Raw genomic sequence first — 25,228 nt, 5'->3', positions numbered from 1 at the left:
TTAACAAGTGGCCTAGTTCTAAACAAAAATTAAAGTTTTAATATAAGTAAGACTAAATATTTTGATATTTGGAAGAATAAAACTGTTAAAAAACCAGAGAGAAAAGTGACTGTTACCGCGACCTTGTATAAGAAGGCGTATACATGTACATTAATTTACCTTTTTCGTCATTTTAAGAACAATTTTATGTGAACTGACTTTTGTGTTTAATCCTTCAAAATTATTTCGCTTGATTTGTTGATAGATTCACGGTATGATTTCAAGATTTCAATATTTAATTAAGACACAAACAATACGACAATTGCCATAATCAATAATGGCGAGTATACATACTTAAAAACATATAAACAATTGCATAAAACATCTAAATACGAGAAAATTAATATTACATATAAATATCACAGTCATGTTATAAATACTAAGAATATAATAATAAATGTTTGAAAATAGTTGGTAGTTGTATTAATATACATGTAAATATACGTTCCTGATAAAATGAGTTTTAATATATATACGACGTAAAAGTTTCTATAGTTTACTTAATTGATTTTGTGGATTTCTTTTAACGTAATTGATTTTGAACATAATTATACATCATAATCACGAGACCATAAGGTTGTTGACCATAAACTTTAATTCAATTCTATTTTCAGTGATGACAAAAACGAGTATTTAATGTAGACAAAGAAGTCGAGCGGAAAAAATTATAACTTTTAATCTGGTCGAATAGTGCATACATTGTGAAACCTTCCACATGTATGAAACTATTTCGAAATGTAATTGAGAAATAATTTATATTAATTTATACCACACTGCACGTTGTTTTTAAAGTTATAAAACATGCTTGTCGTATTTCTTATGAGGGATGTGGTAAAGGTGGTATTATAGTTCTTGTTCAAGTAATTAATGTTACGCTTCGTAACATCTCGTACTTTACCGAAATAGGACGGAATATGCCGGAGTGCTGTGAATATATAGCAAACTATATATACATGTATTTTCAAGAAGGTGACGTCAAGCTTTTTACTGAAGACAAGGTCAAGTCTCAGTTATAATTAAAGGTTATAAAATATGACCTCCTGTAGAATAGAAAGATATTTAAAATTTAAATTAAATGTGATCAAATCGTTCCCATTAACGTAACATTACGTTGACGTCAAAATCGTCGAAGTAGTCTACGAGCGATGTTATATTGCGAGAAGAGATGGGGTGTGGGCATATGATGGGGGATATAACAATTAGTTATTCATCCATCTTATTTAAATTTTCCAATCTTAACAAATCAAATTATAAATAAAATCTCCAAACTGACAATGAGAAATGCGTGTTTGGTCGTGTAAACATTTATTTAAACGAAAAAGTGACGAGGGACACGCAGGTTTATTAGCCAGTTGTTAAAGCAAGTGATACCAATTTCACTAACAGCTGGGACTCGTTAAGTTCGTGTTGTGTAAAGTTGATTAAACTCAGGAAACGAGCACTGGCAATTTCTGCTAGTTCCAAAACAAAATCAGTAGACCGTAAAAGGCGACAACCGGGGGAAATATTTTGTTTTCGAAACAAATATATAAATCGTACACCATATCATAACATGGTATAATCAAATTTTACATAATCATGCAAATTTCAACAATTTATTACACGCTGCTTCATACATTTTAATATGAAATTTCTGCATAAATATTCACACTTGAATATACATTAAAAGCCTGAAATCATGTCATTTTGTCGTAAACATCAGTTAAGTTAGTCAATTTAAAACAACAACAACAACAACAAAACAACAACAAAACTCATCCAAACTTAAAATTAGATGATTTTTCTTTCAGCGTACTTCAATTTTAAAACTCATGTAAAAGTTTGTTGACCTACCCAAGTAAATAATCATGATAAAAATAAAAGAATTCACGTATGTCTCACTTACCCCGGGTAAGCGACCGTTTTTCTACGGTCAGATGCTCCATTAATCTTCAATTTGTCGTATCTTTTCATTTTTTAACAAGTCTTATTATTTTTTCTACTTATAAATAACTTCATCCAAATAATTGAACAATTAAATCCGTGGCCAGTAGTATTTTTCCATTAATTTACGATGGGCACTAGCTATAGCTGTAAAACCCCTACTTTTAACCTGAATTTCTACATGTGCTTTCTTTTAACACAATGTTCTATTTTTAAACATCCTCTTTATAATTTCAAACGTTCCGCTTAAACTAAGCTATCCCACATTCGGAACACAATGACGATTATACAAATGACGGAATGAGCCGAACAGTTACGATTAAACTATCCGACTGTTGTGCGAGTGTATGCGAATATAAGTTTTAATTAAAATCAAATTACATTGTTTTTTTTTGCTTATAATATTCATTTACGTGTTAAATTAATATTCAAAACGACAATGCTGTTTAGCGCTTATTTGTTAAATGTGGTAAGATTGATAAAACAAGAGCTGTCCGTAAGACAGCGCGCTCGACTTTTTTATTGCTTGCCAATAAAAAAAGTTTTTGCAGTAAAAGGCAATACAAGAATCTCTGTATTTTTAAAGTGAACAATGGCCATGAGCATTAAGATATTTAGTGAAGAATTATTTTACTGAATTGTGTGATACCCTTGAACACTGCAGCAAAGTTTGAAATGTTTAAGTCAAAAGAGGGCTGGTAAGAAAGAAAAAAAAACTTTTTTAGTGCTTGCCTATAATACAAAACATTGACAGTTAAGGGCCATAATTCAAATAAAATCTTTGACAGAATTACCTTCTCCTGGACATGTTTGGAATCATGATTGTAAACAAGTATTCCAACTTTCAAATTAATATCTCAAACAGTTCAGTCAAAAAGTGGACTGGTACTAAAAACTTAACCAAGATTCTAAGTCGATAAAAGGCCTTAATTTTTAAAACAAATCCTTGACAGAGTTACCTTCTCTTGCGTACAGATGGGGGTAATGATGTGAAATAGCATTAAAAGTTTCAAAGCAATATCTCAAAGGGTTAAGGCAATAAGTGGATTTTACCCATATTCAATGTATTTTCTAAGTCAAAAAGGGGCATAATTCTGTCAAAAACCTTGACAGAGTTATGTCCTCTTGTCTGTTGATGAAGGTCGTGATGGTAAACAAGTATGGTCAGTTTCAAAGCAATACCTCCAATGGTTTTGAAATAAAGTGAGGTGGTACAAAAAACTTAACCAAGCTCAATACACTTTCTAAGTCAAAAAAGGGCCATAATTCTGTCAAAAACCTTGACAGAGTTATGTACTCTTGTCTGTAGATGGAGGTTATGATGGTGAACAAGTATGGTAAGTTTCAAAGCCATACTTGTAATACTTCTGAAATAAAGTGGGGTGGTACGAAAAACTTAACCAAGGTGTGACGCCAACGCCGACGCTAACGCCGACGCCGACGCCGACGCCGACGCCGGGGCGAGTAGGATAGCTCCCCTTTTCATAGAAAAGTCGAGCTAATGAAGCATGTAAAAAGAACATTTTAAGAGTTACTATTAAAAATGAACGTTTGATGTAACGACTTTGTGTATTATTTCTAAATCACACACATTTCATAATTAATTTGAATTCCATTTAGCCCTTTAATATTCTGAAATTCTAATGAAACAAGTAGACTTTGAAGATTCTATTCAAAGGACAATATCAAGTTTTTTCCCCACAGTATATAGGTAATATGGCGACTTTTCAAGGAAGATCTCAATAGATAAACTTCCCTCAAATGAAAGAATCCAAAGTCCCTGTCAGGATTCGAACCCACAGCGGTGAGAAGTTAAGTAGTTACGAATACCTATGATTTTTTTTGGTGGGTAGAAGGGGTTGGATGTTGAATCACAGTATAGGATAGACAACTTTTTTTTACTTTTCTTTTTTTATTTTAAAATTTTCTTTTTTAAGAAGGAAGACCTATGCATAATCGAAAGGGCATTTGTCTAGAACCACCGATCTACCGTTATTTATCACATCGGGACAACTTCCACACATGAAAGAGTGCGAACCTAGAGCGGTGAGGGGCAAGTGGGCCAAAGTCGACGACGTAAACCAAGGACTTGGTTATTGAAAAAACATTTCACTTCATCACCATTGTGCTAGAAACGTGTCCTCGGCAAATGCTGTATCATTTCATTCTTCTGCTTTGAAATAAATTCAGAAATACAATTACAAAAAAGCAGTATTTTGTACATTTCAAGTGTTTTATCACGTTATCTGTAACAACAGGCATTCTTTAAGACTTTTCTATCCGCGAGAAAATGAGTATGATATGTAAAAATGCATTCAGAAAGAGTGGGTAAAGTTTAAATCTAATTTACTCTGTGTTTACATTTAAAGTATGGTTTGAGAAAACAAACGGGTCAAAAATCAACAACAAAAATATTGCAGCAGCAGCAACAACTTCGAAGCACCTAGAATATTTCGGAATATTTTGTCAACAACGTTTGTAAAAATATTATATTTTTCAATTTCAGGGTTTGAGAGTACGGTGATTGGTAGGTACTGATTATTTAATACAAGGAACAGGAAGGGAGCTCTTATAATTAGATACAAGGTGCTCTGATTCTTGGGGCACTTTATCCTAAGATAGGGTTTCTAGCATTGATTTTAGTCGTAGACGAATATTTTTCACACGAGACTACAGTACAATTGAGAAAACACGACGCATTTTTTTCATGCTTTGCCTTGTTAGGACTTTAGTAGAACACCATATAACAATAACTGACGTATCCCTATATATAGTGTCGTGTAGAATCTATTTAATATAAAGCTCACCGATGTGAGCGGTATTGATGCACTGGAGCTCATCTCTTGATCTATTTCTCCTTCCGTGAGGCAGACAACAACAACAAAAATCTTGCAGTTGCAACAACAACTTCGAAGCTCCTAAACTTGTCCGTCAAAGGCGGCAAAATGACGAATCTTTTGCAAGACAATTTATTTATTTACACTATACTATACTCACAATTTAGACGATAAATTATGCATTCTTGTTATATAATTAAAGATGAAGACAAATATTCAGCCTCTACGGCGTTCAATCACTCTGACTGCGCACAATGACGGATTGGTAAACTTAATTTGGAAGATGCGCCTCAACGCGGAAGATAAACTCATCAATTCTAATTCAATTCATGAAAATGTCTGCATGATTTATTTATGTTATTTAAATCAGTACACCATTTTCACCTATCTTCATTAAACCAGCTTTGAAATCATTGTCAGCACAATATATTAAAGTGTTATTACATGATCTTTATGACCTATCTTCCGATAAATCAAAACTTAATTTAATCAGTTTTGTCGGCAACACTAAGAATTATGTATTACGCAATCCTTTTGATTTAACAGTTGATTTAATCATCATTTTACATCTTTATATTTGTAATACATCAGGAGAAAAGACGCCAGATTTATGCATGTTCTCGTCATAAAATATCCGACGCATCAAACAGAGCAGATTAATTTCCTGTTGACGTAATATTTCGCACTTAAACACTATATTAATATTCTGAGTAAAACTTTGTTGTAGTTTTTTTTTCATCTATAGTACACTCCGCTTATAACGACATTCAATGGATTGCCGAAATTATATCGTTATATGGCAACGAATAAGACAAGAGGGTCATGGTGGCCCTGAAATCGCCTACCTGTATATAGGCCCCTGGGCCAAGACCAATTTTAAACCAGGGGCTTTTATTTGAACAATCTTGGTAGACACTCAGATGCTTAGTATCTAAACATTAGCTCTTTGGGTTTTTTATAAATAGAATTTTTTAAGAATTTACTATACACATATTAGGAAATCAATGACCCCCCTCACCCCCCCCCCGGGCTGAGCCATTTTAACCCAATGGCCCTTATTTGAACAAACTTGGTAGACACCCATTAGAAGATGTTTCATGATAATTATCTAATCTCCAGCTCTTTGGGGTTTTTAAAAAAAGATTTTTTAAGTTTTTACAATATACATAAAGGGGGAAAAAATGCCCCCGGGGCGGGGCAAATTTTGTCCCCAGGCTAATTATTTGAACAAACTTGGAAGACATTGACTAAATGATGTTTCACGCCAAATATTTAAGCTGTAGCTCTTTTAGTTTTCTAAAAGAAGATAATTTAAGGTTTTTTTCCGGTTGCCATGGCAACCAGAGTTCTGCTTGGATTTAAATTCTATCAACAAATTTTAAAGTTGACTACCAATGGTACATTCCTGTGAAGTTTGGATGAAATTGGCTTAGCCGTTTATGAGGAGATGTTGTTTAAAGTAAAAGTTTACGAACGGATGCCGGACGAAAAACGATCACAAAAACTCAAAGTTGAGCTTAAAACAGGAAGTGGAAATGTTGATTGAATCGGAAAACAAGAGGGCCATGATGGCCCTGAGGTCGCTCACCTGTATATAGGCACCCGGGGCGGGGCCAGTTTAAACGCCAGACACCCATAAGAAGCTGTTTCACGCTAAACATCTAAGCTCTAGCTCATTGGGTTTTTTAAAACAAGATTTTTTAAGTTTTTACTATACACATATACTAGTAGTTAAAAACAATAACACCCCTGGGGCGGAGCCAGTTTTGACCCCAGGGCTTTTATTTGAACAAACTTTGTAGACACTTACTAGATAATGTTTCATGCTTAACATCTAAACTCCAGCTATTTGGGTTTTTTAAAAGAAGATTTTTAAGTTTTTGCTATACACATATAAGGAAAATCAATGACTTCCAGGGCGGGGCCAATTTTAACCCCAGGGCTTTTATTTGAACAAACTTTGTAGACACTCACTAGAAGATGTTTCATGCTTAATATCTAAACTCTAGCTATTTGTGTTTTTTTCAAAAATTATTTTTTAAGTTTTTGCTATACACAAAAAAGGAAAATCAATGACCCCCGGGGCGGGGCCAATTTTGACCCCAGGGCTTTTATTTGAACAAACTTAGTAGACACTCACTAGAAGATGTTTCATGCTAAATATCTTGCTGGTAGACCTTGGTTAAAGTTAAAGTTCCCAGAGGAAGTGACTCACACATCCCTCCGGCCAGATATAGTAATGTGGTCAAGGTCTCCGAAGTTGATGGTGATGGTAGAACTCACTGTTCCTTGGGAAAAGAGAGAGTAGAAGAGTCCCATGAGATCAAGAAGGGGAAATACCAAGACTTGGCAGACACGTGTAAAGAAAGAGGATGGAAGACATGGGTCTTCCCAGTAGAAGTTGGTTGCAGAGGCTTTCCATCACAGTCAGTTTGGAAAATGCTGGGAGCAGTGGGCATTAAAGGAGGAGCCCGGAATACAGCAGCACATGCTCTTGGCAAAGCTGCAGAGAGATCTCTGGCTAAGACGCAATGAACCAACCTGGCAGCCATCGTAGACGAGGTAGTACCTGATCAACACTACCTGCCCCACCACCTTGAGGATGTTCCGAGATAAGGGGCGAAACATCCAGTGACAGATGGGTACTCGGCCGATGACGTCTACGTTAAGCAGTATATCTGTATTTTCACATCATTGATGCTGGTTTACCAGTGACTTCCAGGAAAGGCTGGATGACAACCAGGTAAGAATGGTGACGCTGGAGAGACAGACGACATCTAGGAAAGACTAGAAACCGGTGTATATGGTCGGCACCCCGTTATGCAGTCTCTGCGAGGAGGCAACCATAAAGTACGCTACAACAGAACAAAGAGTAAAATACCCCCAGGGCCATCCGAGAGGCGGGAGGATGAAAGGCCCAACAGGACGGATACTATGGCAACGAACAGAAACGTACAACGGACTTTGACTGGAGAAACCACATCAGTGGTGTGTCAATGTGGAAAGATTTGTAAGAATCATCGAGGACTGAAGATCCATCAGACGAAGACCGGTTGTCAGTCACAGCGAAAACATCAGCAACGCACAGGTTTACCTGGTGCGACGGGGGAGATATCTGGTCAGGTTTCCAACCACAGTACTAAAGTCTCCTAGCTCCTGTTTTTTCGATGGCTGGTAGCAGGTTGACGGGGGAGGTAACACAGTCCATAGATGACCTCTTGAGTGTGCAGGAAAATATACATGTTATTGTTCTTGAGGAGCAAGATAATGATGTACGAGATGAAGAAGAGGACTCACCAATATTCAGGCTGAATAATACAAGGAAGGACTCGCCTATATTTGGGCCAAGTTTAACCCAATCCAGTGAGAGAGTCTCAGCCACAGAAAATAGCACCGAAGATCTACTTACCTTCCCAGAGTCATGGCGAACATCACCACTTGCAGGAAGTACCAGGGTGACACACGACCTAGTCAATGAAAGGCAGCAGCCAACTTCTAGTGAGAGGAAACAGAAGATTGCTTGGCCAAAGATGAACGACAAAGGTTGGACACTGTTTGACGAAGACTTATACTTAGTCCTACAGTCAACACTCATCGGAGCAGTGGGAAGGAAATTGGAGGCACTTACTTCACTTACATACACACTTGGGAATGAAAGATTTGGCTTAGAAAATAAACCCAATCTACCGCAACCACCTCCAGTCCCTAACAGACGACTGTGTGAAATAAAGAAGATCCGACTAGAACTGCGGTCTCTCAGGAAGCAGTACAAGCAATCAAGTACGGTTGAGAAGGAAGGGATTAAGCAACTCAGACAGCAGATACGATCAAGACTCATGTCGCTGACCAATGCTGAAAGACTTAGACGAAAAAGGAGGGAAAAGACAAAGAAAAGAACAGCTTTCATATCAAACCCATACAAATTTACGAAAGAACTATTTGGCGAGGAGAAATGTGGTAAGCTGGAGAGTAGTCGAAACGAGGTGGAAGAGAACCTTAAGGAAACCCATTCTGACCCACACCGAAGCGAATCATTGGGAGAATGCGGAAGAATCCAACCAGTAGACGAGCCTGCCATTCCGCTAAACATGAAGGAGCCCACATGGAAAGAAATAAACGATGTGGTCAAGAAAGCACGCTCTTGCTCTGCCCCAGGCCCTAGTGGCATCCCATACAAGGTGTATAAGAAATGCCCAAAGCTTTTAAGAACACTATGGTCACTTTTACGGGTGGTATGGAGGAAAGGAAGCATTCCAAATTGCTGGCAGACAGCGGAGGGCTGTCTTATCCCAAAGGAGAAGAACTCGAAGAATATAACACAGTTCCGAACCATATCATTGTTGAGTGTGGAAGGAAAGATTTTCTTCTCCATCTTAGCCAAGAGAATGACAACTTACATGATAGAAAATAAGTATATCGACACGTCTGTACAGAAAGGTGGAATCCCAGGATTCTCTGGCTGCGCGGAGCACACTAGTGCGCTCACACAACTGCTACACGAGGCAAGAATCAACCAAAAAGACCTTACAGTAGTATGGCTTGACCTTGCAAATGCTTATGGCTCCATACCCCACCAACTTATTCTTGAGGCACTACAGCACTACCATGTTCCAGAACAAGCAACAAATTTGGTCACAAGCTACATCAATAACATCCATTTGAGGTTCTCATGCAGTAGATTTACCACAGATTTGGTTCCACTGGAGAAAGGCATTGTCACAGGATGCACCATCTCTGTCATTTTGTTTGTTATGGGTATGAACATGATCATCCGAGCAGCAGAGAGGGAATCAAGAGGTCCACAGACAAATGCCGGCATTCGTCTCCCACCCAATAGGGGTTTCATGGATGACATGACTATCACCACAGAAACCCACATCCAGACGAGATGGATTCTGCACGCACTTGATGAAACAGTGTCATGGGCATGGATGTTATTTAAGCCAAGAAAGTCAAGGTGTTTGGTAGTGAGGAAGGGGAAAGTAACAGACAGATTCAAACTAACTATACAGAAAGAAGAGATTCCTTCGTTAGTCAACAACCCAGTAAAGTGTTTGGGAAAGTGGTTTGATTCTACACTCAAGGACACCAAAAGCCAAGGACGACTTAAACAGCACGTTGAAGAAGGGCTAAAGAGAATAGACAAGTCAGAACTCCCTGGAAAGTACAAAGCATGGATCTTCCAGCACGGTCTTTTAGCAAGACTTATCTGGCCATTGATGGTCAATGAAATCCCCATCAGTTTAGTCGAGAAAATGGAGCAGTCAGTTAGCAAGCATCTAAGGAGATGGCTAGGCCTCCCTCCATCATTCACCATTTATGTTTATATAGCCAGTCATCAAAACTACAGATTCCATTCAACTCACTGGTCGAAGAATACAAAGTTGCTAAGGCACGTCTGCTGCTTACACTTAGGGACTCGTCTGATGAGAAGATCAGTGGAGCAAGAATTGAAGTAAGAACTGGGAGGAAATGGTCAGTTAAGCAGGCAGTAGACCAAGCTGAAAGTAGTTTAAAGCTCCAGGATATTGTAGGAACAACAAACAAGAGCAGAGAAGGACTAGGTATCAGGTTCAAACAGAGATGGAGAGATTCTGATAAAGTGGAGAGAAGATCAATGGTGCAGATAGAACTAAGGACCGCAGAAGATGAAACACGGTCATCAAGATCAGTCCAACTTGGTTCTCAGGGAAGCTGGATGAAGTGGAACTTGCCAGAGAGGCAGTTAACCTGGCAGGAGCTGTGGAGTTATGAGCCACTTCAATTGAGTTTTCTCCTTAGATCTGTTTACGACCTACTACCCTCCCCAACAAATCTTAAACTGTGGAAGTTGTCAGAAGATCCCAGCTGTCCACTTTGGGAATGTAGGATCATTACGCCATATCATGTCATCATGTAATACTGCACTGTCCCAGGGACGATACAGATGGCGCCACAACCAAGTTCTTCGTGAAATGGCGGACATCCTGGAGAAAGAGAGAAAGAAAGATAGACCGTTGAAAAAGACTGGACCACACTTTATCAACTTTGTTAAAGAGGGGGAGAAGAAGTCTGCAAAATCAACAGGTACTGGCATTTTACATGATTCAAAGAACTGGGAAATGCTGGTAGACCTTGGGAAGAAGTAAGTTCCCAGAGGAAGTGACTCACACATCCCTCCGGCCAGATATAGTAATGTGGTCAAGGTCTCCGAAGTTGATGGTGATGGTAGAACTCACTGTTCCTTGGGAAGAGAGAGTAGAATAGTCCCATGAGATCAAGAAGGGGAAATACCAAGACTTGGCAGACACGTGAAGAGAAAGAGGATGGAAGACATGAGTCTTCCCAGTAGAAGTTGGTTGCAGAGGCTTTCCATCACAGTCAGTTTGGAAAATGCTGGGAGCAGTGGGCATTAAAGGAGGAGCCCGGAATACAGCAGCACGTGCTCTTGGCAAAGCTGCAGAGAGAGCATCCAGTTGGCTCTGGCTAAGACGCAATGAACCAACCTGGCAGCCATCGTAGACGAGGTAGTACCTGATCAACACTACCTGCCCCACCATCTTGAGGATGTTCCGAGATAAGGGGCGAAACATCCAGTGACAGATGGGTACTCAGCTGATGACGTCTACGTTAAGCAGTATATCTGTATTTTCACATATTAGCTCTAGCTCTTTGGGTTCTTTAAAAGAAGATTTTTTAAGTTTTTACTATATGCATGTAGGGAAAATCAATTACCCCCCTGGGGCGGGGCAAATTTTGACCCCAGGGCTTTTATTTGAACAAACTTGGTAGACACTCACTAGAAGATGTTTCATGCTAAATATCTTAGCTCTAGCTCTTTGGGTTCTTTAAAAGAAGATTTTTATGTCTTTACTATATGCATAGAGGGAAAATCAATGACCCCCCTGTAGCGGGGCCAATTTTGACCCCAGGGCTTTGATTTGAACAAACTTAGTAGACACTCACTAGAAGATGTTTCATGCCAAATATCTAACCTCTAGCTCTTTGGGTTTTTTAAAAGAAGATATTTAAAGTTTTTTCTTTCGGTTGCCATGGCAACCAGAGTTCTGCATGGAATTAAATTCTTTGAACAATTTTTAAAGGTGACCACCAAAGGAACATTCCTGTAAAGTTTGGATGTAATTGGCTCAGTGATTTATGAGGAGATGTCATTTAAAGTAAAAGTTTACGGATGGACGACGGACAGACAAAAAGCGATCACAAAAGCTCACCCTGTCACTTTGTGACAGGTGGGCTAAAAACCCAACAAATACAATTTATTCCAAATCCATACTTTATTGTATGTCTTTAGAATAAATAGTTATCTTATGAATATGTTTAAGTTGTGAATGAATAAAACAATTTTCAACATGAATACAAATGTTTATTTTGTAAAACAATAAGAACAATTTTTGAAATTTTATTAGGACTGGTTCTGTTTTTTAAAAGGAATCATCCTCTTTTCTAGTTTGAGGAACATTATAATGTTCAGAAACATTAGATTTAATACAATATATTTACACCCTTGCTATTGTGAGATGTTCAGAAACAAATACTTTCATTCAGATATGAGATTTACATGTACAAGCAGTCTCCTATCAATCCCAAAATGATCAAATTCAAAACCATGTACGTGTATACTGTCCTCCTCTTAGTTCATAATACTTAACGCTTTGAAACAAGAAGGAAAACAATGAACTTACAGTACCAAAAAATTGTCATAACCTGTAGCATTTAGGTATTTTCTGTTGTATGACAACATATTTAATCAAAATCAGATTTCATGGTCAAAACGTAGATGGGGTTACATTCTAGTTTTTTTCATGTTTAAGTTTAAATTACTAAATGTTATATTGCTTGATTTTTAATATTAAAACTAAGAAATTGACGATTGTTTCAGACATATGCACACATTTTAATAGACAATTGTTGCTTTTTACAGAAATAAGTAACATATCTTTTACGTAAGATTCTACAGATTTAAAATAGTTTGCAAAAGAACTTTATTGTTTAGATGTATGATAAAAATATATCAATTTTGACCATTTTAACACTCCTCACATGGAAACATGCCATTTCCTTGGAATAAGTGATGAAGCGAAACTAGTGATGTTGAGTACACATATTAAGGTGTTTAACACTCTAAATAACTTTATAGATAGTATTTTTGTAAATGATTGCAAGACGTTATGTCTGCACATATATGTCTGTTATTATAATGATTATGTACATGTATATTCAACATTTTCATATCAAATTCTTCAAATTATCAATGGACAATTTCTAATAATGGCAAGGCATGTCCATTTAACAAATTTAGGGAGTGCAAACGCTTAACAAGAGCACAGCATACTCTGCATAGGCATGACAATATAAGCCCGAATGCAAATTTGTTTTAAGTAAATAAAATTCTAAGTAATCAAAAATAACAGAGAGGATTTATAACATTTCTCCAAAACATGTTTTATTTCAATTATCAATATTAAGATCTATATTGATACATGCCAAAGAGCTATGCTCTTGTTACATGAATACTTGGTGACAATTATATATGTCACAGCTTTTGCTGTGGAGTACATTGTACAGACCCCAGACATGTCAGCAGTCATGCCCTTAAAAAGCTTATTTGGAAGCGCAGTAATAATGTTGGTTTTTAATTGATAAAAATTCATAGAAACGTATAAATATTATACCAGAAATTCAAAAGCACAAAATTTAATATTATTTAGTGAATTCACATATCTTAAGAAACATCAGTTACAATTAATAAGATGGTCTTATTTTAAAATAATTAAATCATATAAACCTATAAAAGCTCCTCAATTATCTAAAATCTAAAACCGAGAAAAATCTAAAAATACAAAGTTTGATAAATAAAAACAAAAACATTATCAAGTAATAAATTTTGGAAAATAAAGGGAGGTAAATACATTACATGTATATTGGTAGGAACCATATTAATAAATTCATACATTGTAATCTCCCTTTGTAATATTTACACTTATATGAGTCAGTGTGACCTTGACCCAAGGTAGTCTGCTTAATGTCAGTAATATAAATATTTCTGCTAAAAAGATTTAATTTCGTACTATCAGTTTAAAAGAAACAGAGCAGACACAAAATGTAGACATTGATACAAAAGGACTAAATGTGACCTTGACTGCAGAAGGTCAAACCTGCGCTCTGCACATCGTTTTATTATGGTTAACATTTCTGCCAAGTAGTTTCAATTTCCTTCCACAGGTTAAAAAAATACAGACCCGACAAGAAAACCTGCTTACAAACGAATGAACAGACAGATGGACAACCAGGTGCATAACAATATACGCCAGAATTCTTTCAGGCATATAAAAATAGTTAATAACTATGCACTTTTAGGTTGAATAATATTTCAATGATTACAAAGACTTCATGCTTACACCGTTGTTACAATTTTCAACATCTTCAAATCAAAACCCCTCACATCATTAATGGACATGTCCAAATTCAATGCCAGGCAAGTCCATTTTTACTAATTTAGGGGTGTAATGGTTTAAATTTGTTAAGAACTAAGCACATATTTAGCTTATATCATATATCAATTATTACAAAAACTTCATGTCTATTTTCTTCCTCATAGATCTGCATATTAGAATATGTAATAGCTTTCACTTCTGTACCCTGAGGATGTTTCTGTATATCAAATTCTTCCCCATATCTGAAATCAAACAATTTTAAAATTATTCTTAACCCTTCACATGCTGAATTTCTTAAATGGACTTTTCCAATGTCCACTTTTGGAATGGTTCATTATCAATTTTGGGGATATTATTTAAGATAAAAATTTCAAGTTAGTTAAACAGAATAGAGCCTTATCACACTTAAGAATGTGCAAAATAGTCTGACTAAGCCTGGGATTCAGGCACATATTCATAACATATACACCCTTTTTCATACTCGATAGTGTTTTTGATTATATCAAATGTCCATTGGCCAAACAGAAGCATATAACAAAATTCAGAGACTGGCATCCAGACTAGGTCTGACTCTATACTGGCAGAAAGCGCTTATCACTGTTGGATTTAATTCATTGTCAGAATTTTCAATTTTGTATCACAAAACAAATACTTGCAAGACAACAATGACGCAACATAAATATGAACATTGCTGAAGATGGCATTACCTTAGTAATAATATTTACTCACCCTATCGATTTAATCTTAAAATTTTCTACATCAAATTCTGTAATGTGAATTTTCTGAAAAACAAAATATACATATATCAGTAATTTTCATCTAATCATTAATATTAATTAATTAATCATTAATATTAATTAATTAATCATTAATTATATATTTATATATATATATAGAGAGAGAGAGAGAGGGAGAGAGGATATTGAATGAGTGAAGGTTGCATATTTTTACCTTAACTTTGCATAACACAAATGATGCAATGTCAAAATATCTGACTAAAAACTGAAGGAATGATTGTTTCATAATGAATATAGCATCAAGAAGCACTTAGGACCTTATTATTTTGCAAATTGTTTTAGAATGCCTCTCTTCAAAAATAAAACATATATATGTATTAACTTTTGTATTAACTTTTGTTTTAACTAACTGAAGAGCTGATCTGAAAGTTGATTATTAGATGCTATTTTAAAACTTTTTTTATTACCCTTTTTAACATTGTAATATTTAAAATGGATAAGTTTACAATAAACAATTTTTCATAAGAATTTCAAATACATGTTTTATATTTTCCATTACAGACCCATTCACCTTAAAATGAATCTAACAAAATTCTAAATTTACCAAGATTCTATAATTATAAAAATTTAACTTACCCTTGCAATAAAAAATGGTTCTGCAGAGAAAACAAATAACCATTCATCCATAAAGTGAAATAATAAAGATTCTAGATCCTCCCCTGAAAATACACAAACAATAAACTGTCAATAAACTGGCAACTATTAGAACAAATATTATGTAACTTTCTAGCATATTAAGACTTTGTTTAATTCAAGTTAATTATCAGAGACATCAGAGGAAAAATACTCAACTGTTGTCAGTGCTTTGTAAACTCGGCTATTGTCAGTGCTTTGAACACTCAACTGTTGTCAGTGCAATTGAATACTCAACTTTTGTCAGTGCTTTGTAAACTCGGCTATTGTCAGTGCTTTGAACACTCAACTGTTGTCAGTGCTTTGAATACTCAACTTTTGTCAGTGCTTTGTACAATAAACTATTGTCAGTGCTTTGAACACTCAACTATTGTCAGTGCTTTGTACACTCAACTATTGTCAGTGCTTTGTATACTCAACTGTTGTCAGTGCTTTGTATACTCTACTATTGTCAGTGCTTTGTACACTCAACTGTTGTCAGTGCTTTGAACACTAAGCTGTTGTCAGTGCTTTGTACACTCAGCTGTTGTCAGTGCTTTGTATACTCAACTGTTATCAGTGCTTTGTACACTCAATTGTTGTCAGTGCTTTGTACACTCAGCTGTTGTCAATGCTAAGTATACTCAACTGTTGTCAGTGCTTTGTACTCTCAACTGTTCTGTGTACACTTAACTATTGACAGTGCTTTGTACACTCAACTGTTCTTGTACACTCAACTATTGTCAATGTTTTGTACACTGAACTGTTCTTTGTACACCCAACTATTGTCAGTGCTTTGCACACTCAACTATTGTCAGTGCTTTGTACATTCAACTGTTGTCAGTGCTTAGTATACTCAACTGTTGTCAGTGCTTTGTACACTCAACTGTTCTTTGTACACTCAACTATTGTCAGTGCTTTGTACACTCAGCTGTTGTCAGTACTTTGTAAAAGCAACTGTTGTCAGTGCTTTGTACACTCAACTGTTTTTTGTACGCTCAACTATTGTCAGTGCTTTGTACACTCAGCTGTTGTCAGTGCTTTGTAAAAGCAACTGTTGTCGGTGCTTTGTACACTCAACTGTTTTTTGTACGCTCAACTATTGACAATGCTTTGTACACTCAACTGTTCTTGTACACTCAACTATTGTCAATGCTTTGTACACTCAACTGTTCTTTGTACACTCAACTATTGTCAGTGCTTTGTACACTCAGCTGTTGTCAGTACTTTGTAAAAGCAACTGTTGTCAGTGCTTTGTACACTCAACTGTTTTTTGTATGCTCAACTATTGTCAGTGCTTTGTACACTCAGCTGTTGTCAGTGCTTTGTACACTCAACTGTTGTCAGTGCTTTGTACACTCAATTGTTCTTTGTACACTCAACTATTGTCAGTGCTTTGTACACTCAACTGTTCTTTGTACACTCAACTAATGTCAGTGCTTTATACACACAACTGTTGTCAGTGGTTTGTATACTCAACTGTTGTCAGTGCTTTGTTTACTCAACTGTTGTCAGTGCTTTGTACACTCAACTATCATCGGTGAAGAGAGAAGAAGGAATCTCATTACTTGTAGAAAGGGGACTAAATCAGAGAAAATACCATGTAAGAGTTAGTCATGGATAGAGACGTAAATACTTCCCTTGTTTGAAATGTTTTAAAAGAATTTCACCACTTATTGTAGGTATAGAATTTGCACACAAAGCCTTAACAAGAAGTACAAAAAGGGGTTTAATTCTGTAAATTTCAATGCAAATGTTGTAGGTATTGGATCGATAACCTACAATTATGATTGCTAAGAGAACTAATAGCTTTCAAACTATGCCCTCAATGACTAACAAGACATAATGTGACATCAAATTTCAATCATTGTGATACAAAGTTCAGTTAGTAGGATAGCCAGGCTTGTTTTCAAGTAAACCAGAATTCTCAAATCTTCTTTCCTTGTAAAAAGTTTAAATAAGAAAATTGGTGGAATCTTGCACAAGGAACACAATTCAACATTCAATTCAGTATCAAATGTAATTTTTTGGAAGATTCAGCCATAATAATAAACTCAATCACATCATGTATATTAAAACATGAAATACAATAAATATGCATCAAGTTTATAGACATTGAGTTTTTTAGAGTTCTCTGCATGTATTCTTTATTCCTTTTGTTCGATGTGAAATGCTATTAACCCCACATTTGTGGTACCTTGGCCTGTGTATCAATAAAATCCAAGGTAATGGCCTGGTTATTTGTCCTACACATTTGTGTCAAATGAATTTTGTGGAGATATTAACTTACAAAAAGCAGGATGAAGCCTGGTAAATAAGTTATTGAAATATGTATTATAAAGCCTTTAGGGTGTAAGCCATGGAAATGACATGTCTATGCCACAAGTATAGTTATGCCAGAAATATGCACATATATGCAGCCTAACTAGGCTTTTTACCTTTTTTGGTTGGATTTTATGTTGCACCAAAACGGAAAAGGTCATTTGCAAAAATTCTGTTGTTGATGTCAATGCATGTAATCATTTCCTGTATTTATAGATATAACTAACTTACTGTTAAGACAAATAAAGGTTTAATATGTGATGCATAAAATAAACTGCATACTCCTTGATAAAGAGGTGTTTAACATCTGGTAGCATAAGAGAGTGATATACTTTGTGCAATAGATATTTCTCTATTGTTTAAATAGTAGTGTTTTGATAATTGAAATCCCTAAAACTGACGATGGACAAATCAAAATTCAAAGCTGGACTAATCGATTTACAAGGTAAAGGTGAAACTCAAAAAAAGTTTTAGAACTATAAACTTCGTTTTTACCTTCTGCTTCAACTTCCTGTTCGCCTGTCATTTCTACAGTTGAGAAATCTGTCGTCATATAGTTAAACATTGATACAACTACCTGGAACACATAAACAATTATGAATATAGGAGACAGAACAAAAGGTGCAACACTGTATACAGGAAAACACAATGGGGTTACATTCTATAAAATCAATGCAGGAGTTGTGGGTCTTGGGTAAGTTACCTACAATTATGATTCCAGAAAAATGTATGAATTTCAAATAATGTACTTCTTGCAATAGAAAAAATCAGCTCGAATCTTTGGTGAAAAAAATAGTCATTGAACAATTCTAGCTATCAACTATCTTGTAAATCTCTGCTGTTTTTTCAATTTATTTTGCAAATCATACAAAATATGTGTAAACAAGGCAGCATAGTCCGAGAAAACAAAATATTCAATTCTCTATGAAACAAAGGATTTCGTAAACAAAAATGTCTTGTTCCTAGCTAATGTGTTTCTCGCCTCATAAATAAATTCAACTTCTAGAAAAACAGAAGTAAGGCTTCTTGACATAAAAGGGTAAAAAACTGTATCTAATGAAATGTTTTATTAAATTTACAAATGGTTAAATGATGCTGTTTCCATCAAGAGTAACATCATTAAAATGACATTTTAATGTCTCTGTTATTTAACACTAATCAATGTTATGTTATACATGTATTGTACTTAAATGAAATAGTAAATAACTTACCTGTTCAAATGCTTCTTTTAAGCTGTCTCCCCCTTTCATATGTTAAGAAAATTAATACCATATCACAGTCAAATTACATCAAATATAATAGACACATTTTTGTTGGAAGTCATCTAAAACTATTACCTTAATTAGCAGTGGAGGTATAATGCACAAAGAAAATGACATAATTCTCATTTAAATTAAATTCAATTATTAATCAATATATAGGATAGACACTTAGAACCTTCTTAATAAATATTTATTTAAGATTTTTAAGTTTATTTTGAAATTTCTCTTTCCCTTTTATAATTTGCTCAAAGTTTTTGTCAATATCAATTTAGAATGACATTTACACTCCATTAAAAGGATACATGCATGCAACCTGCAATAGAAGAAAGAAAAAAATTATTAATGTACGCTGAATAAGGTCTTGAAGGAGCTAAATTGAGGTTCAAAAGCCAGGCTTTCCAGCAGCTAATACCAACAAGTGTTGCATTGTCACAAAATATGCCCGTCAAAAAATCTTAAGGTGGAGATGTGAGCGATAAGAAGTGTGGCAATAAAGTTGGTCCCTATACATAGTTTTGAGTAAAATTTTACCTCTATGCTTGACCTTGACTTTGGTTGCAGGAACCTTAATTTAGTGTGTGACACTCCAGATCTCAATGGTGAACATTTGTGCCAAGTTATACTGAAGGCCCACATGATTGTAGAAGTCTTGCTCCAAACAAGCATTTTCAATACTCTCTAAGTTTGACCTTGACCTTTTACCTACATACCCGGTTCATATGTGCCGTACTGCTTCTCATAGTGGTGAACATTTATAAAGTTTCATTAATGATTAAAATCCCTCAATAGGTGTAGTTAAAGAAGGAAAAAATAGGAGCCATTTCAAAACAGTAGGGAAATGAAAGAAAGCTGGAAACCCTGACATGCTGAAAAATGGGGGTGTCATGTTTAATCATTCAAACGGGTATGATCAAACTCATTAACATTTAATAGCAGGTTATTAGGTCGCCGTTAAAACAGATAGTACCATTTTTTCTTTTATCACGACAACCCTACTGAAAATCATTAAATTTGAAAATCTTGTAAATATTGACTAAGGCACCTTAAATAGAAAAAAAATATGAAGAAGATTATGAAGAAATATACTCAGAATTTATCAACAATTGATTTTTAATACAATTTTAGCCAGATTTGAGTAAAGCCATTTTCATTTATTAATAAAAGTGTTAAACTGATTATTCTGGAAAGGTTTGAAATATTGCACAGAATTTATTGTTATTCAATATGAAATTGAAAGCTTAACTATCTACAATCTCTTACTTTTAAATTTTTTTTTCTCTTGCAAGACAATGGTTAGTAGATCATATAAGGCACTGCAGCTAAAAATCAATGATGGTTTGAAGAAAAAAGACTTCAGCAGCATATTGTTTAGTAAATTTTTAGAAAGATATTTTAGTTTCCTTTGAAGTCTTTTTGCTTGAAACAGTCATGAATTTTCAGTTGTCTTAAGTGATCTACTACCCTAAAAAACATTTTTAACTTATACTTTTTACATTATTAAACTTTAAAGTAACTTACTGAACATCAGCCGTGTGGTCCAGATCTGTTAAAAGAAAATAAAAATACCTTAATGTGATAGGACTTAAAGCTACTCATATTGAAAAGAAAAGAAAAAAGAAAAGAAAGAAATTTTTAGCAAATTATGGTACTTCTTTCACAATAATTTCTAATCCAAAATATTACTAAGAATAGATGTACAGGCTCTTTATAGATTGTACATCTAAAAGGTATTGGACATACCAAAATACACATACAATAAGTTTTAATCAATAATTTATCATATATTCATTTAACATCACTAGAAATTACCACAGAAAAAAACTCAAACAGTATATTAATCAAACATTGATGAAAATGGTGTGATAGGAATTTAATTAAATAAGGAATTAAAAAAAATTCAGACCTGGGGAAGTAATCTAAAGGAAATGTTGTTATTCGTTAGATTGTCTCAACATAAAACTGGAACTGTCATCCAAATTGGATTGTGGTCTGTATCACCCAGATGTACATTCTTGAGGTAAAACACAAAATCTGGATGACTTGATCAATTGTTTTAATTGCGACACTATTTAAATTTAAATGATAAACCAGTCATGTGACACTCTTGTTCACCAAACTCTTGATTTTAAGTTTAATTATCGACTGCCTTATTCCATAGGTTTTGCCTACTTTCATCTAATTTCTGTATGAATTAAAACTCTCACTCAGTTAACTACAATAAACAAACACATGTATCAGTGTATACAACACGTGACTTCAGTGAAAAAATCTTACATTCATATTTGTCTGCGAGATTTTCCTGATATCCTATGTGATCCCCGTCTGCTCCCGTGTTACACCGTTTACCTGAATCAGGCATCGAGTCCGCTTGATCAACTTCGACTTCGGGTTCCGATGTTTCCTGTTCTTTTTCAAGTTTTGGATGTTTATCAGGACTGTCAGACAGTCCCTGCTGGATTTCTTTGTCCTCACTTCTCTCTCTTTTCTCAGCCATATCAAAAAAGTAAGAAAATGCTTAAATGACTGTCAAAAACAAGCAATTTCACAACTAAACTGTAATGGTTTTGTTGTTGTCAAACTCACATGTGAAACTTCCGGTTTGTGAAACGTAAGAATTACTTCATTGTGAAAATGAATCAGTAACGATTCGCCACAATAACGATTCACATCATAATGATTCGCCACTATTAAATAATGATGCACAACCGTCCCGGGATTGACTAGCAATAAATATGCGATTAAGTTGTTTTGACATGAATTTTTTCAGTGTTGTCCTTGTGATCTAATTTTAATGTGTTGTGAATTTTTGGGAATTACAGTCAACCCGGCCCCAAGTCAACCCGGCCCCAAGTCAGCCCGGCCCCAAATTGGTCAACCCGGCCCCAAACCAATTTTATTTCTGGTCAACCCGGCCCCATTTTTTTATTATTTATTTTGCTTTAAAATGTAAACACTTATCAAGAAATAAGATAAAAATTAACAACAAAAACAAAAGTTCAATGAGATGATAGAAGCAGCAGATTTCATGACATCGATTGCGGCAACCTCTTTAGCCTGTAAAAAAGTTTGTAACCATTTATAAGAATCACACAAAATAATATAAAAAAATAATAATTTTCATACATTCAATTCCATACTTTTTTATTTATGACATAAAGTGATTAAACACAAAACACTATCAATTTTTTTCAAACAATTAGTAATATTCCAATACTTTTTCCACAGTAAATATTCTTTGAAAATAAGTTAATAAAAAACGAAACAAATATTAATTATAATAATGAACGTATTCAATAAAAATATTCAAATGAATTGAAAAAATATTGTTGGAAACTATATTTATACAAACCTTTTAACTCGAAATTCTATGCATTTCTTCCTAATTATCGCATTAACACTCACGAAACCATCTTTAATTTACATCGAATAAAGACATGAAAGATACTACCAACTTATTAAAAGGATTTGTTTTCACAGCTATACCTTTTTTGTTAATTGATTGCTTTAAACTGTTTGATTATCACATCTGAATTAATGTTGATGTACATATAATTGTTGATGTTATATAATAATTCATCAATATTGCGTATAAAAGACTTAATCGGCGCAATTAAATTTACCGACACTTTTTGTTACTAGTGTTCTATAGTTAATAATCTTCAATTAATAATAAATCATTTTTATTCCATCATACAACAAAATGACTTAAAAAGTTTTCTTTGAAAAATATATATTTTGGGGCCGGAATGACCAATTTTGGGGCCGCACTGACCAATTTTGGGGCCGGGTTGACCAAATAAAAATACCGTGGGGCCGGATTGACCAATTTTGGGGCCGGGTTGACCAATTTTGGGGCCGGGTGGACTTAGGGCCGGGTTGACTTGGGGCCGGGTTGACTTGTACCGATTTTTGGTAATAAAATGTGTTTGTTTCCATGTGCTTTTATTAATTAAATGCCATTTTTATTATAATTTCCACTTGATAATTAATTTATACATGTATAATTAAAGAATGAAATAAAATGAAGAAAGAATGCTATGCAACACTTAGTAGTAATAGCAGATTGTTTTGTTTCTATAAATTTGAACTTTGCCGTTTTAAATGCAGTTGTCAGAGTCTAGTGAATATTGTGATCAAAGTCATATTTCAGCATGTCAAATAAAAGACAACGTTCAGATATGTCTAATGTTCAGATTCAAAGGCCACAGTACAATAATTTATTCAAAATAAAAGAATGTATTCGTACTTGACAAAAATTTTGGTATTTACTGTATTACATAGCTGTTTTTAAACAATGTACAGGTCATGACGGTCTCATCTTTCGGACCTGGGTGATTTCTGACTTTCGGTCTTTACTGCGGTAGTTTGCGTGTAAGTCAAGATCTGTTCATTATCAGTTTTGATAGAAAAAGATATATTGCATTGATTCCATGTGAAAATCCGACGATATTACCACCCGGTAGAAAATTTTGACACCCAGAACGGACATACCTATAATTTTCGTACTCTGATGTTGCATACATTGTCTATAATAATATTACAGTAATAATTTTTTGTTATTATTTCTTTTTTAATATATGGATATTTTATTGCATAAGTAACAAGGTTAAACGCATTTTAGGACAAATCAATGCCACTATATAGCACCTTTGATCAAATGCAGCAAAAAAATCAACATCTTTTTTGTGTCAATTTTGTTTAATTATAATTCGGCCTATGTACTCATAATAAAATAGTCCACATTTCTTGTACAACATCAAAATGATAAAGGTAGCATATTGTTCAAAAAGTACATCACTTTCATTCCGAAATAAATCGTACATTTCCGTTTTTATATTTTTTCAGTCGAGTTGTTTCCCCTGCACTTTAAGCATTTAGTCAATTTGCCAGGACGATCCGTACATTTATAAATGCAAAGTTTTTGCTGAATTTCTGGTAAATGGGCTAAATGTTATCAATGGTCTAAGCCATATTTTTATGTTTGAATAGGCATAGGATTAATTATGATTTATGTTTATAAATTCTTTTTTTTCACTAGAATAATGGACAACAAGGTCCAGGATATTTTAACGCATTCTTACAAATCCAAGCCGCCATAAGTAAATACTACTTTTCGAAAAAAGTGGATATTATCCAAATCTAAGTATAGAACATGTATATAATGTTTAATTGCTTAAAAAATAAGCTAATACACAATTGGTTAACAATCATGTACACACTCGACAAATCACACTGTACAATCATGTACACAATCAACCAGTCACACTGTACAATCATGTACACACATGTCAAGTCACACTGTACAATCATGTACACACATGTCAAGTCACACTGTACAATCATGTACATACACGACCAGCCACTGTACAATCAGGCACACACATGAAAAGTCACACTGTACAATCATGTACACACATAACCACTCAAACTGTACAATCATGTACACACATGTCAAGTCACACTGTACAATCATGTACACAATCAACCAGTCACACTGTACAATCATGTACACACGACCAGTCATACTGTGAAATCAGTACATAATTGACCAATCACAATGTACAACCATGTAAATACACGACCAATGAATGTACACTCATATACACGCACGACCAGTCACACTGTACAATCCGGCACACACCGGACTAATCACAATGTACAATCACATACTCAACCAATCACAACTTGTGAAATAAAACAGATTGGGTCTAGCACTTTTTTGATGCATTGGATCTTTGTTAGCCAATAGTCAGTCAATTATGGTATATTTTCTCATAGTAATTATAATTAATAGACGGATAGGCACAAATGACCTCTTTAGTCATATAAGTCATGTTAGATCGTGTCTAAATATTGATTTTTTATTAAAACGTAGACATTTTAGAGATTATTTTAATAGATTTATATCTCCTTATGTATTTGTGGCTTTGTGCTGTGTAAAAATTTGTGTTTTATTTTTAAAATATATGTAAATATGTAAAGATGCACAAAGATGAGACTTT

The 25,228-nt window shown here is 34.7% G+C and overlaps 3 protein-coding genes across 3 annotated transcripts in view; 1 reads left to right on the top strand and 2 right to left on the bottom strand.

Annotated features, from left to right (window-relative positions):
- The window catches only part of LOC132744953 (potassium channel subfamily T member 2-like), a 106,636-nt gene extending 104,591 nt beyond the window's left edge, over positions 1-2,045 (bottom strand). The window contains exon 1 of the mRNA XM_060733750.1: positions 1,925-2,045. Coding sequence (XP_060589733.1) covers positions 1,925-1,992 — 68 coding nt within the window. The 5' untranslated portion in view covers positions 1,993-2,045. The remainder of the gene's footprint in view (positions 1-1,924) is intronic.
- A 5,921-nt stretch (positions 2,046-7,966) lies between these two features.
- Positions 7,967-10,698, top strand: LOC132744948 (uncharacterized). The gene is made up of 2 exons (XM_060733741.1): positions 7,967-10,062; positions 10,131-10,698. The coding sequence occupies exons 1-2, from the start codon at positions 7,967-7,969 to the stop codon at positions 10,696-10,698; spliced, it is 2,664 nt and encodes an 887-aa protein (XP_060589724.1).
- Positions 10,699-12,140: 1,442 nt separating this feature from the next.
- On the bottom strand, positions 12,141-21,854 carry LOC132744952 (protein archease-like). The gene is made up of 7 exons (XM_060733744.1): positions 21,501-21,854; positions 20,745-20,769; positions 19,176-19,539; positions 18,460-18,541; positions 15,607-15,689; positions 14,963-15,015; positions 12,141-14,475 (listed from the first exon to the last, which is right to left on the bottom strand). The coding sequence occupies exons 3-7, from the start codon at positions 19,212-19,214 to the stop codon at positions 14,349-14,351; spliced, it is 384 nt and encodes a 127-aa protein (XP_060589727.1). The 5' UTR covers positions 19,215-19,539; positions 20,745-20,769; positions 21,501-21,854; the 3' UTR covers positions 12,141-14,348.
- Between the last annotated feature and the right edge of the window lie 3,374 nt (positions 21,855-25,228).

Source organism: Ruditapes philippinarum, unplaced genomic scaffold (assembly GCF_026571515.1).
Source record: "Ruditapes philippinarum isolate M1 unplaced genomic scaffold, ASM2657151v2 ctg614_1_1_1_1, whole genome shotgun sequence".
In the NCBI taxonomy this organism is placed as follows: Eukaryota; Metazoa; Mollusca; class Bivalvia; order Venerida; family Veneridae; genus Ruditapes; species Ruditapes philippinarum.
Note: the sequence above shows the minus strand (reverse complement) of the source record. Positions and strands in the feature narration are given on the sequence as shown.